This window comes from Pagrus pagrus (genome assembly GCF_965226575.1).
Source record: "Pagrus pagrus genome assembly, chromosome: 22".
Taxonomy (NCBI): Eukaryota; Metazoa; Chordata; class Actinopteri; order Spariformes; family Sparidae; genus Pagrus; species Pagrus pagrus.
This window is the reverse complement of record NC_140204.1, coordinates 19455647-19467939: the sequence shown is the minus strand read 5'-3', so window position 1 is coordinate 19467939 and position 12293 is coordinate 19455647. Positions and strand designations below refer to the sequence as shown.

The following is a 12293-nucleotide window of genomic DNA, read 5'->3' as shown; positions in this document are numbered from 1 at the left end:
TTTCTGCCAGCTGCTGAACAAATTTATGGTGTTTCTGATAACAACTCATAGTGGTTAGGCTGCACTGACAGTGCAGTGAAAAAGAGAAAAAAAATGGGGAGCCCTGTCGTCAGGGAAGTTTTACATGAGACAGTTCAACTATTTATGTTTCACAGAAATTACTATTTTGTTTATCATAAACTAGTCTGGCAGAACCGCACACAGGAGGCCACAAAAAGCTGGGTTTAATGAACCCCTATTAGAGCAAATCTAGCGGATTCATCCAGCGTTTAGCAACTCCACAAAGCTAATTTTAAAAACATGCTAATTAAAGCGCACTACTAACTTTTAAAACACAGACTTCACACCTGTTCACAATGGAGTAGGCAGAGAGTTAGAGCTGTGATGCTCGCAGTTGCAAAACGGAAAAAATAAATAAAACACTGATGAAAACACTTTTGCGAAATGTTTTAATTAATGCCTCAAAAAATGAGCCAAACAAAATTAAGCAAAAATAAGCAGATAAATGAAGGGAAGCAGTGTTATACAGTTTGCTCAAGTGACGACTTTGCTCATCTTGAGTTTGAATCCATGAGGGACTAATTTTTTACTTTTAATTGTGAGCTGTCTCGGGCAGCAGAAAATTCCCTATTACTGTTATTACAATAAGACTTCTAATGTATGCTACAAAATAAAAGTACTGTTAATCCAAGATGGCTGGCCATCACCTTTTCATACCAACTAATAAAGGTTGATTTTCTACAGGACAAGAAAGCACTTCATCAGTGGTCAGTTTCTAATTATGTGAGTTTGTAAGTGGCCTCCACAGACTGCAAATATAGGCTTTCAGACTAGAAACTAGCTTCAATTAAATGGTGGGGTTTGTCTTTAATATGTATTCCATTACTCCATGTACAGTATATGGCAAAGAAGAAAATTGTAAGCAAAAGAAATCTCTCTGTATCCATGGTAAAGATCCAAATCGTTGATGGGCTTTAATGCTGATTTAATTCTGTAATGTATAATTATTTATAAGTTGACACAACAACAACAAACTATTGAAACTGACACAGATTGATCACTTCATTCTAAAATTGCCATCTTAGCCAATCTAATAAAACGTGGTATATCAAATTTCCCTTATTTCATATGAATATAGTTTAGCAAAAATGAGGGATTAAAGCATTGGAGTTTAGGAAAGGGAGTTTAGTAGGACACAAGATGTATTGTATCATTTGAGCACCAAAGAATCTGAGCATACATGTCTGAATTCATTTTCATGGATTGAATAAACTCTAAAAGGCTTGGTCCTAATCCAGCAAACTCTGACTAAAGCTATGACTTTGCATGTTTCAGTTTGGAGCTGTTGCTGTAGTTAAAAGTTAGACTTACTTGTTGGCTTGAATCTGAGAACACTAAATCATGGGCTTATGTCAAAGTGTCCACAAAAGTTATCCACCTATGAAACATAAGAAAAAAATTTTTCTCCAAGGCACATGCCATACACTTCAATATTTCAACAGAATTAATGAGACAAACATACATCTGAAATCTTAACTCAAACACTTCAGCCTAAAGATATTTTGGGGATTTAGGAGATGTGACTGTTTTCATAATTTTGGTATTTTCTATACAGTTTAAATAATTTTATTCTGCTTGTCAGTCAAGTGCCTTTAGCCCCTGCATTACCATTATCAACGAAAGCTAACAAATCTCCATGTAGGTGTTCTACAAGGATGCCAATTTTTGGACTGACAGGTTTGGTATGATGTTTGTCATTTTAAAGCATTACAGAGACTTCTTTTTGTTAAAAAATGCGACTTGTCCTTTCCAAGCAACTCAAGGATAGGATCATGGGAATCAATATATATGTTTGTTTCACATCACAGGTCTGAGAAAAACAACAATCCACTTTATGACACAGTTTGATTATAATGTTTCTATCAATGAAAAATAAAAATTATAATTGTTGGTATGTGTGTGCCTTCTGGTTAACGGTTGTTACTTTACACAAGATGTCTGTGGATTACAATGTATTTAAAGATCACAGATCAGGCACCGATGAAAAGAAGTTCAGGGTAACATTTTTTATGTTTGCAGTATATTGTGGTCATCCACAGGAAGGTCTAGGCCAGGATGAGCTACAGTGCAACAGTCTGCCAGCTGGTAGATGTCTCGCTAAAGGACATTTTCGCAGCATCCCTCAAGTGCTAACAAAAGGCTTGAACTTGTTAACCTTGAATAGTTTAACTGATTTCAAATCACTGCACTATTTTCTATCCAGACAGAAGGGCCATAAATACGTCAATTGAAACCTAGGAATCACAGACCAATGTCCACTAATAGAGAAAACACATTAACTGATTAGTGTTGAAGGTAGTTTAAGGTAAAATGATATGACATTCATTTCTGAAGGTAAAAAGAAAAATAATCTTAAAAAGATGGTGAGTCAAAAATAAGAAAACAAACAAAAGAATCAAGGAAATACCAAGAAATAGAAAGTGCAAGAAAATAAAACATAGAAAGCCGATGACGGTGATTGTGAAAGAAGACAACGAGATAAAGTGATAAGAGATGGGAGAGGGAAAAACAAAAAGGGGGAGCAGAAGAAAAATACATTCTCCAATGTACCCTACTTGAATCCCAAAAGAATATCATTTTACATTCAAGCGGAGGAGGTCCTCAGTGGCAAAACAAGCTCACTCAAGTGTTACTATTTTCCCATTATGAAATTGAGGGAGGGATGAGGAGAGAATAGCTCTATTCCCCATTTCCCTTCTTTTATTGGTCACTCATTCATCTCGCCGGCCTATTGATCTCAATTTTACCAGACCATTTCTCTCTGCACTGCCTCAGTGCCACAGACAGCCCTTCACACATAGTTGTAGTAGTGCTAAATGAATGTCGGACAACAAATAAAGGCCAGACTCCACCAAGACAGTCGGAACAAACGTTCACCTGGTGAATGAGTAGAGAACCTGTTTGCTTTGGATTGAGAAAGGGAGTCAGGCAGGGAGACTGAATTTGTACGACAGCGTGGTATTAGACATCAGAGGGCCTTAGACAAGCTTAAGCTATGGGAAAACACACACAGGCATACATGCATTTGTCAGCGATGCAAACACATACAAAATAACCGCCAGGTCTGTCTTGTGAGAAACACATTTACACACAAAAATCCCCACATGCTTACATCTCCAACAAAGAGAAATGTGGCAGTAACCACTTTCCACAACCTTTTGGCTTAGCAGCCAGATGGAAGTGAGAGTGAGTGTGAGTACTTCTATTTTCTTAGCACTGGCTGTCGGCTGGGGTCGGGCAGGAGATGGACTTTTCACCGGGCTCTGCCCAAATGCAATCTCTCACAGTGTCACCTGGCCAGCAAGGACTCTTAGCTTTGCAGTCAGTGGCATTTCATGGCATAATTGAATTCAGAAAAGGCTGCAGGTACACAACAGGAGTGTTCCAACACTCTGGAAATAATTGTAGGTTGTGAAGGGATAGGAACAAAAGAATGAAGTGGTGACACTTGATTTGAACAATTGACAAATGTATATAAAAGTGACAAGAGGGTGAAAAATGGGAATGTGTCAACTTCTACATACTATATCTCACACACATGCATCATAAAATCATGCTTAGCATACTTCTCAATACCTATACATTCATGCTGTATTTTGATCTCTCTCTTTGATTGCGTTTAATGAAATTAGCATTAGCTCTATCTGGAACAGATTGGTTCTCAGGACAATCCACATGGCCAAGAGTTACACGATCTTCGTCATCAATTGCAAAAGCATCATCCGCATGACTGCATTAGTGAAGAGAGGTTGAACATAGCCCAGAATTTAATCATACGGCCATCAGCCAGAACATTAAAACCACTGACAGGTGGAGTCAATAACATGAATCATCTCGTAACCCCATGTTCTACTGAGAAAACTTGGGTCTTGGAATTCATGTGGATGCCACTTTGCACACACCACTCACCTAAATAGTGTTGCAGACCAAGTGTATCTACTCATGACAATGAGGCACTCCCCAATGGCAGTGGCCCACCCAGGCAGGACAAAACACGGTGCCACAACACAGAAATCGCTCAGGTATGGCCCCGAATTTGACAAAGGGCTAAAAGTGTCAATCTGGCCTACCAATTCCACAGACACCATTCGAATCCAGCAACCATGGGACAACAAGTCAAATCCAGGGAGGCCCCAACTTGGAACCCAGAGGACTCAAAGGATCAGCCACCAATGCACTGGTGCCAGACACCACATGATACACCTATAGGTCCTTTCTCTTTACCTCCATGGGTCAGAGTCAAGTCTGATCCATTTAAGGGCCTTCATGGAATAGACTTGTTCTGGTACGTCCTACAGATGCTTGATCAGATGATGATCAACGTTACTCACCTCATCTGACAGTGGCTTTAATGTTCTGGCTGATCAGTGTAGAAGGTTTTTACTTTACTGGAGGTGATTCTTATTTATTTTATTTGTATTGTTAAAGGCAGTCTGTAGAAATGACTGATATTGGAGATTTAAAAAGGACAGAAATTACTGAGGTGCTCAGGTAATAATTATATTCACCTTCACCTGTTAATCACATCTGCTCTAAATAGGTCTTAAACTGCACTTTAACACCACTGCAAGGATAGCCCTGGTAGGTTAATATACTTTGTATCTTAGTGCCTATGATCTCTTATGTGTGTCAAACATTAAGAGCCTCCGAAGAACAAGGTCAATGCTTTGTTTAGGACTTACAATGGGTGCTTTGACTCTTTTGAAAATATTCTAATATGTGAGCAGATAAATGTCTTCCAATTCAATTAAATTTCATGTGTGTAAAACAAGTGATAGCCAAAATGTCACAGTACCTTGCACCACTGAATTTTTCTCTGCATTCTCTTCTCCTGTTCACTCTATATAACCTTCAATAACCCAGTAAGCTACATTTCACAGCTTCCTATAGAGGCATTCTGCCAATAAGCCTCTTAGCTACAACCTATACATTTATCTACCAGAACACTGAAGAAGGTGATCATAACAAAGAAGAGAGGAGCGGAAAATGGAGCGGGAAATGGTAGAGGAAAAGAAAGGAAAAGATGTTGAGAGTACAGGTAGCAAGAAGTCAAAACAAAATGGGAGACTGATGAGACAGGGATAAAGCTATACCGAAGGTGTAGGGATAAGGCCAGGGAAAGAGAAAAAAAAATCATAGAGTGATAGCTGCAGAGGGATTGAAGGGAGAGGAGGATTACTAAAACCGTATCCCTGACCGGGCATAAATTAGTTGGTGAAGACAACCAAACGAGAGACGAAGCAATATAAACTCCAAATACTCCATAACCCCAAAGTCCATTGGGAAATGCTTAAAAGACTTTGTTTTTTTTCCCCGATTTCAAAAGCAACAGAGGCACAGAGGTGCACAACAAATTTTCATTTTAGTACACAGGAGTACTTTGAAGAAAGTGTTGCAATCCCTTTCAAAGCTCCTTGCGTGGTACGTCATTGTTATACAGTAGAAGTGCTGCAGTTATGACTTGTGTGTGGTATAGAGAGAGAAAAAACAGTCAACCAAAGAGGAGCTGATTTCAAAACAGTGATGAAGCATTTAGTTTGCTAAAAACAATGGTGTTCGTCTGTCACTTCAAAGCATTTTAAGGCTGCTGCAACCTTTCAACCTTTCAGCTATTCAAATAGAAAATGAGTCAAAAATATCTAGCTAGCCTAGGGAACAATTTGACCAAACTTTAATACTGAAAAGCATCATCATTACAAAATCAACAATAGTACGTACACACACACACACACACACACACACACACACACACACACACACACACACACATATATATATATATATATATATATATATATATATATATAGTATAAGTAGGTATAGAAGTATCAGATAGATGCTTTCGCTGGGAATATGTAGTCATTTAAAAGTTTTACAGCACTGAACTAGTCTGAAAATGCAAAAAAGAAAAAAAGAAAAAAAACTTCAAGCAGACCACCAAAATCTGGCACACCTAATGCTCTTCTTCACACACACATACAAACACACAAACGCTAAACACTACCAGAGCTCCAGGCCATGCATTGTACAATCCATTTTTCTCTCCATCACAGCAAACAGTATTGCCTGTGGCCACGCATGCTGACACTGAAGCATCTGGAGTTGCTCACAAGTGGACGCTCACTCTATCCCTTTAGACTTTGTTATCGCAAAGCAGAAAAATAGAAAAAGAGAAAAGAGTGAGAGCTGAGTGGGGTGAAATTAACGTCTTGTGAGAACAGGCATGGCTAGACTTTGGCTCCTCCAGGACCTGAGGACGCTTAATCTCACTGCAACATCTGGCAGAGGCTGGGCAGGCAGAGGCAACATCAAGGCATCCTACTGTCCAAAGGCTCTTGAGCAATTTCAGAGTTGAAGAAAGACACCATTCAGTTCCGTTCCAGCCTTCCAATCCTTGGTCAATTTTGTGCATATGTTTGTTTGTTTATATGCAACCTATTCTTTCAAGTGCTTGTGAGTAAAACGCTAGCCAGCAATCTTCCACAATCGATTGCTGTGTTTGAACACTGCAAATCTCTTGTGCGTTCAATGAAAAATGCACAGTTAAGCTTTATTGATTGGAATGAATGGACAATAGTGTTGTTATGCTATGCTGTTACATAAATAAATGCCTATCATTCTCAATTGCTACTGCAATGTATCATTTTTTGGCAAGATCAAAATAGTTTTCATCACCCAGGTGGCCTGCCTTTTAGCCAGTGATATTCAAAATAACGACAACAGTTACATTTGAATAAAGGATTGTGTACAAGCACCATTTGTTCCAGAAACAAACAAAATCTAGGTTAATACCACAATAACATCAGTGCATTTAATTTGCTTTACTCTGCGTTTTCTCATTCTTTTGCCTTGATGCACATGCATTTAGAAAACATTCAAGTTTTTGGTCTATGATCTTGTTTTATTTCTCCTGAGTAAATAAGAATAAAATCCATAATCTGGTTTGGATGATCCGAAGTAATCTCTTATAACTACAGGCCCCACTCCAATCTATAATCTTGTATCTCAAGCCAACATCAAACCGCTGGGGAAGAAAAAAAAATTGTTATTGCCCTGCGTGGCTCATAGAGAAAAGATCATTAGCCTTGATCAGATGGATTAAGATCAGCATGGGCAGCTCAGTACATTCCTCACCCAAACAAAGCACCAAGTCACTAAATCTATCGGGCAGTCTCAGAGGCCAGCCACTCTGACCAGGGTTAGGTTTGATCTGTTACTGTCCAATTGTGTATAAGCCATTTTTCTCTCAGCCGTGTTCACGGTCATGGTCTGTCAGACCATCAGCTGAAGGAAAATTAAAAATGGCTACCCTTCAGTATCTGAATGAACAGTGTGTATTTTTACTGTCTCAGCAATTTATTACTTCTTCAGTTTTTCTTGTTGTAACAATTCCTTAACCAGAGATAGTCCCCCGATCACACATACTCAAACTAAAAATATCATCAATACCACTGCAGTCTTTATCAACCACTCTCAGCACCAGCAACACAACCTGGTGCACTAAGGTGTTTGGTGCCTTGCACAAGGGCATGCAATTTGCATTCACCCATTAAATCCAGTTGGCTGAAATAGCTCTTAGAGCTGCAACAATTAGTTAATTAATTGATCAGCTGATTGAAAGAAAACATATTAATTTAATTATGGAGAATCATTTCAGTTATTTTCCAAGCAAAATTTGCAGAACATATTCCAATTCTGGATACTTAAATGTATAAGTTCTTGTTCTTTGTCTTTGTGCTTTGTCATTTATGATAATACATGAAGAGTCTTTGGGTTTTGGACCGTTGGTTGGACAAAAGAGGCAATCTGAGGATATCACTTCTGGCTCTGGGAAATTGTGATGAGCATATTTTGTAGTTTCTTTACATTTTATAGACTAAATGATTGATCATGAAAATGATCAGCAGATTAATCAATAATAACAACTAATTGTTTATGCAGCCCTACTAGCAGCAAATCAAACCTCACATCACTTCTTTATTAGCCTTTACAGGAACACCACTGCACTAGGCGATGAGGTAAACCTCTGCTTACATAATGAAACTATACATCACACGTGCAGTCCTCCAGTGAGAAGACATGCTTGGCTATCAGTACACAGATGGCGTGGCTGGCTCGTCGGTAAAAACAGGTCAGTGTCGCAGGCAGATCATCAATTGAGGCCCTGCAGTATAAGAGCCGAGGGCCACCAGCCACCTTCCAGGGGCACTGGCCTCTCCAGGGCTTTCAACCTCTCTCTGCACCATCAATCTCAACCAACCTTTGAACACATGGTCACAGACACTAATTAGACCAAATACGTTCACAGGGAAACTCTAAAAATAGGAGAAATACAAAAAAAGTTGTACTCTGTGGGTTTGTATCAGAGACAATGAGCCATTTAATAAATCTATTGAGCTGTCTTTTTGATACACAACACACTAGGAACTCCATGTTTTTAATTAAATGTCGCGGCTTTAGAGAGCATACAGTACATTGGTGTTACAAATACATTGTAGTATTTAGACTTGCATAAAACACTGTATTCTGACCCTGAAATATGTTTTAAGTCAAAATAAACTCAAGGCCTGCTCAAACTTTTCATAATTCCTAAAAAAAACCCAGAGGGATCTTTCATATTACAGTTACAGTGTTGAAGGAGAAAACACCTAGACCTCTGCACAAGGAGAGGTGTTCCCCTCTCAGATTACTGGGAGCCCAAATAATGAATAGGAAGCTTAGCCTACAACACATGCCCTTGCCCAGTGCAAAGTCATATTTGCAGAACATACTTCAAATAAGAAAGTAAAAGACAAGTAAAAAAAACTACAAAAACTGAGCTAAAAGCTTAGGCTTGAGTGACATTGCCTTAATTTACCCACACATAAAAAACAGACCACAATATTTGGTGCTGTAATCTGTACATGTGAAGGTCTAATTTTAAATTCCACAGTTTGATGAAAGTCAACAAACGACCCCAGGGTCCCTCAGGAGCTCCCTATCCTCCAGATCTTATACTTACAGATTAAATTATCCAATTTTTAATCCTTCTCCCTGACATTTTCCCATCAATGGCTTCAGCAGTACCGACATGGGAGTGGTGCAAGGGCGCACACACACACACACACACACACACACACACACACACACAGTCATTACAGGAGGCTTGCATGTCTCATGTAAGTACAAAAACTGAGGACATGTCAGTTTTAAACAGTGTGGGAATTAGGGCTGCCCCCAAATAGTCGACCAAGCACTGGTCGACCAAAAAATCATTAGCAGACCAAAATTTCATTGGTCGATTGGACGCAGAAAAAAAGCCAAAAACATTTGGAGCCGTGTCTTGTCAAATTTAAGTCAAAATCTATGTGACTGGTGGCTGGTCTGTGTATAAAAGGCTGGAGGGCTTTTAATTTGAAGGGCCAGACACAGGAGGTCGTGACACTCACTCACTGTCAGTGTTTTTTTTTTTTTACACGGCAGGTCCCTTCGACATCGCGGTTAGACAGTTAACAATTAATAGCCAACCATGTCGGGAAAGACGTCTAAAATATGGGATCATTTTGAAAAGAAGAAGGATGACCCCCCCCCCCGAGTGCGGCGTAACATGAAGGAGAAAGCTCCATGTTACGCCGCACTCGGGGATCGACGCAGGACTGGCAGGACTGCTACTGCTAGGCTACTGCTAACGTGAGTTGTTGAAAAACCTTTTTAGCAAACTTTGTGTACACAAACGATGTTCTCAATGCTCGTGTTCATGTGTAGAGACCCTGGTGATGCTACGAGCAAAGTTTCATGTTGTGTCGAGTCTTCTTAGTGTTTTAAAAATAGCGATTTTGATGCTACAGAAAAGTTGCACCGCGCACCTCCATTGTGAGTGTAAGTAGCCTAGCTACCTGCCCATGGCGGCCCGAACGTTTGAAAACAGAGATAAATACATTTTATTATTGTTATATGGGCTAATATTAGACTATTCGTGTGTACTGGGGAAGCTAAATTATCCAGCTCACTGTGTTTTACTTATTGTGTAAATCTCTCTACAGGCGCATCCACTTTACTGCGGAGATATATTTATTTATTTATTTTAATATATATATATATATATATAAATATATATGCGTCGATTAGTCAACTAATCGCTCTAAATGACGACCACTGGTCGACCAAGAAAATCCTTGGTCGGGGGCAGCCCTAGTGGGAATTAAACAGTTTTAGATTCAGTAATCAATGTATGGTAGAGAACATATCAGGATGTGAGAGGAGGGAGATTCCCCTTCACCTAAGGTGTGAGGAGTTGTCCGTGTTAGAACAGGTCAGGAAGTCATATGAGGGGCAATTCTCTTCGCCTAATGTGTTAACAGGATGGTAGCTAGGATGACACTTACTGTCCAATAAAACATCAAAGGGTCACTGCCCTGGGGAAGGCATGATCAACACAAACATCAGGGGTCATTGTTTTGGGAAAGGAGTGATTAACAACGGTCATGAAGTATGTAATGCAAGTATGTTGTATTTAAGTCAGAAACAGTTGGAAGACCGGAGAGAACAATGTGGGTCTTCTCTCGATGTTGCATGTATTAAACTAAAATCTGATTCATCACACCAAGTCTAAAATTCTTCAGAGAATTAGCAACTACCTCAACAAGGAGAATTTCCCTTATAACAGTTAACAAGTACACACATTCTACATTACAAGCACAGACTAGAATTCAAATAGAGTTCACTGGGTTAGCTGATAACAATGAAATTACACTATTACATATGCTTTTATATTTCCAATATGCACCAAGATAAACAGCTCTTGCTTGGGATAAATACTACGAAAATAAATGCAGCATTAAAGTTTTCAGCTTTAAATAATACCTCGAGCAAGAGGGTGTTTTTCATAGTGATTTCCCCTGCTGGCTCATGCCATGTGATAGGTAATCCATCAACTCAACTCAACAAGGAAGAAATGCAACTTAAGAACATGCAAACACATGCACCCAACCAAACCTAGCCACAATTTCACTACTCGACATATATATTTAAAAAAAAGCTTGTGTCTGTAGATCTGAGTGTCTGATTTGACTGACAAATAGACTCAATCAACCAGTGGGTAAAGATCTTCCTGAACTGTGCAAAGTGGACACAGGCAGCAGCGTACAGACAGACAAGCTAAGGTTGATCTATCCAAAACATCTGCTACATATAGCCCTGGTTATGTGGCTTGCCCAAAGGCTAATGAGGCCCCTCAGGGGCCCCGAATGGCAGCCTTCATTCACCGTCCTGGGCGAAGAGGATAGCAGAAAGACAGCATTTCAAAACCACCATGTCATATGTTGTTAACTTCAACAAAACCTTGTTAACTAGTTTATTCACTCAAGGCCTGCACAACTTTTCCTGTTTTTGGCTGCATGAATATATTCCCAAGTGAAATATACAGCAATCAAAACAAAAAGAAATTTAAAAAAGATACAATAAAGACAAGATAAAATAAGGACTTAAAATAGTAATAATTTTGGTTGTATCCGTCACTTTTGTCTTATTCAGAAACTGTAATTTAGGCCCCCTGGAAGTCACTTATAACCGCAGTCCAATATGACAATGCTCCTCCCCAGAGGGAGGGCATACAGCATTATCAAGCAGCCAGCATCAGCATCCATGGCAGCATTAAGGGAAGCCATCAGAGGGCCTGAGGAGAAAAGCATCAGTCTTACCTTCAACAGCATACTCTTCAGCTTCAGGGGAGGGTCCAAAGGGAATGCATGGAAAAGAGAGAAAAAAGACACAGAGAGCAGGTTCATTTGATGTTACTTTTTCTTCAAATAAATGTCTTCCTATTTTATTTTCAAACAAAATCTTCACAAGATAATATCTAAATAAAGACCGTCAATGAGGCTTGAGATCTTGGAGATCTGACAGAAAAACAAAATTAAGTCTGCTCCTCTGAATATATAATCTGATGTCTTCTACTGTTGACTCTCTTAAAAGCCTGCAAATAGCCAAATGGTTTCACAAATACACATATTAGTCTCTTAAAGAAATGCTCAATAGGAGTGTGGAGAGCCCTAAACTAGAATACTGTAACAGAGGAGGCTTCAGTCAAATAGGATCCCCAACTGAGAGACACTGACTTTCACATACTTCTTTGTGGCTTAATGATACAGTGTGGGGGAGTCGGAGAGATCAGGCTCCAGCAGGACAATTTACTTAAAAAAGCTACCCTACAGCAGCAGAGGCCAATCTGTAATGCTAGAAAATAAAAGTACAAC

General features: G+C 39.3%; 1 protein-coding gene across 9 annotated transcripts in view; it reads right to left on the bottom strand.

Moving 5' to 3' along the window:
• The window catches only part of nrxn2b (neurexin 2b), a 665374-nt gene that overhangs the window by 511631 nt on the left and 141450 nt on the right, over positions 1 to 12293 (bottom strand). For all 9 annotated transcript variants that reach the window (XM_084343882.1, XM_084343879.1, XM_084343880.1 and 6 more), the window contains one exon: positions 11739 to 11759. In XM_084343882.1, coding sequence (XP_084200008.1) covers positions 11739 to 11759 — 21 coding nt within the window. The remainder of the gene's footprint in view (positions 1 to 11738; positions 11760 to 12293) is intronic.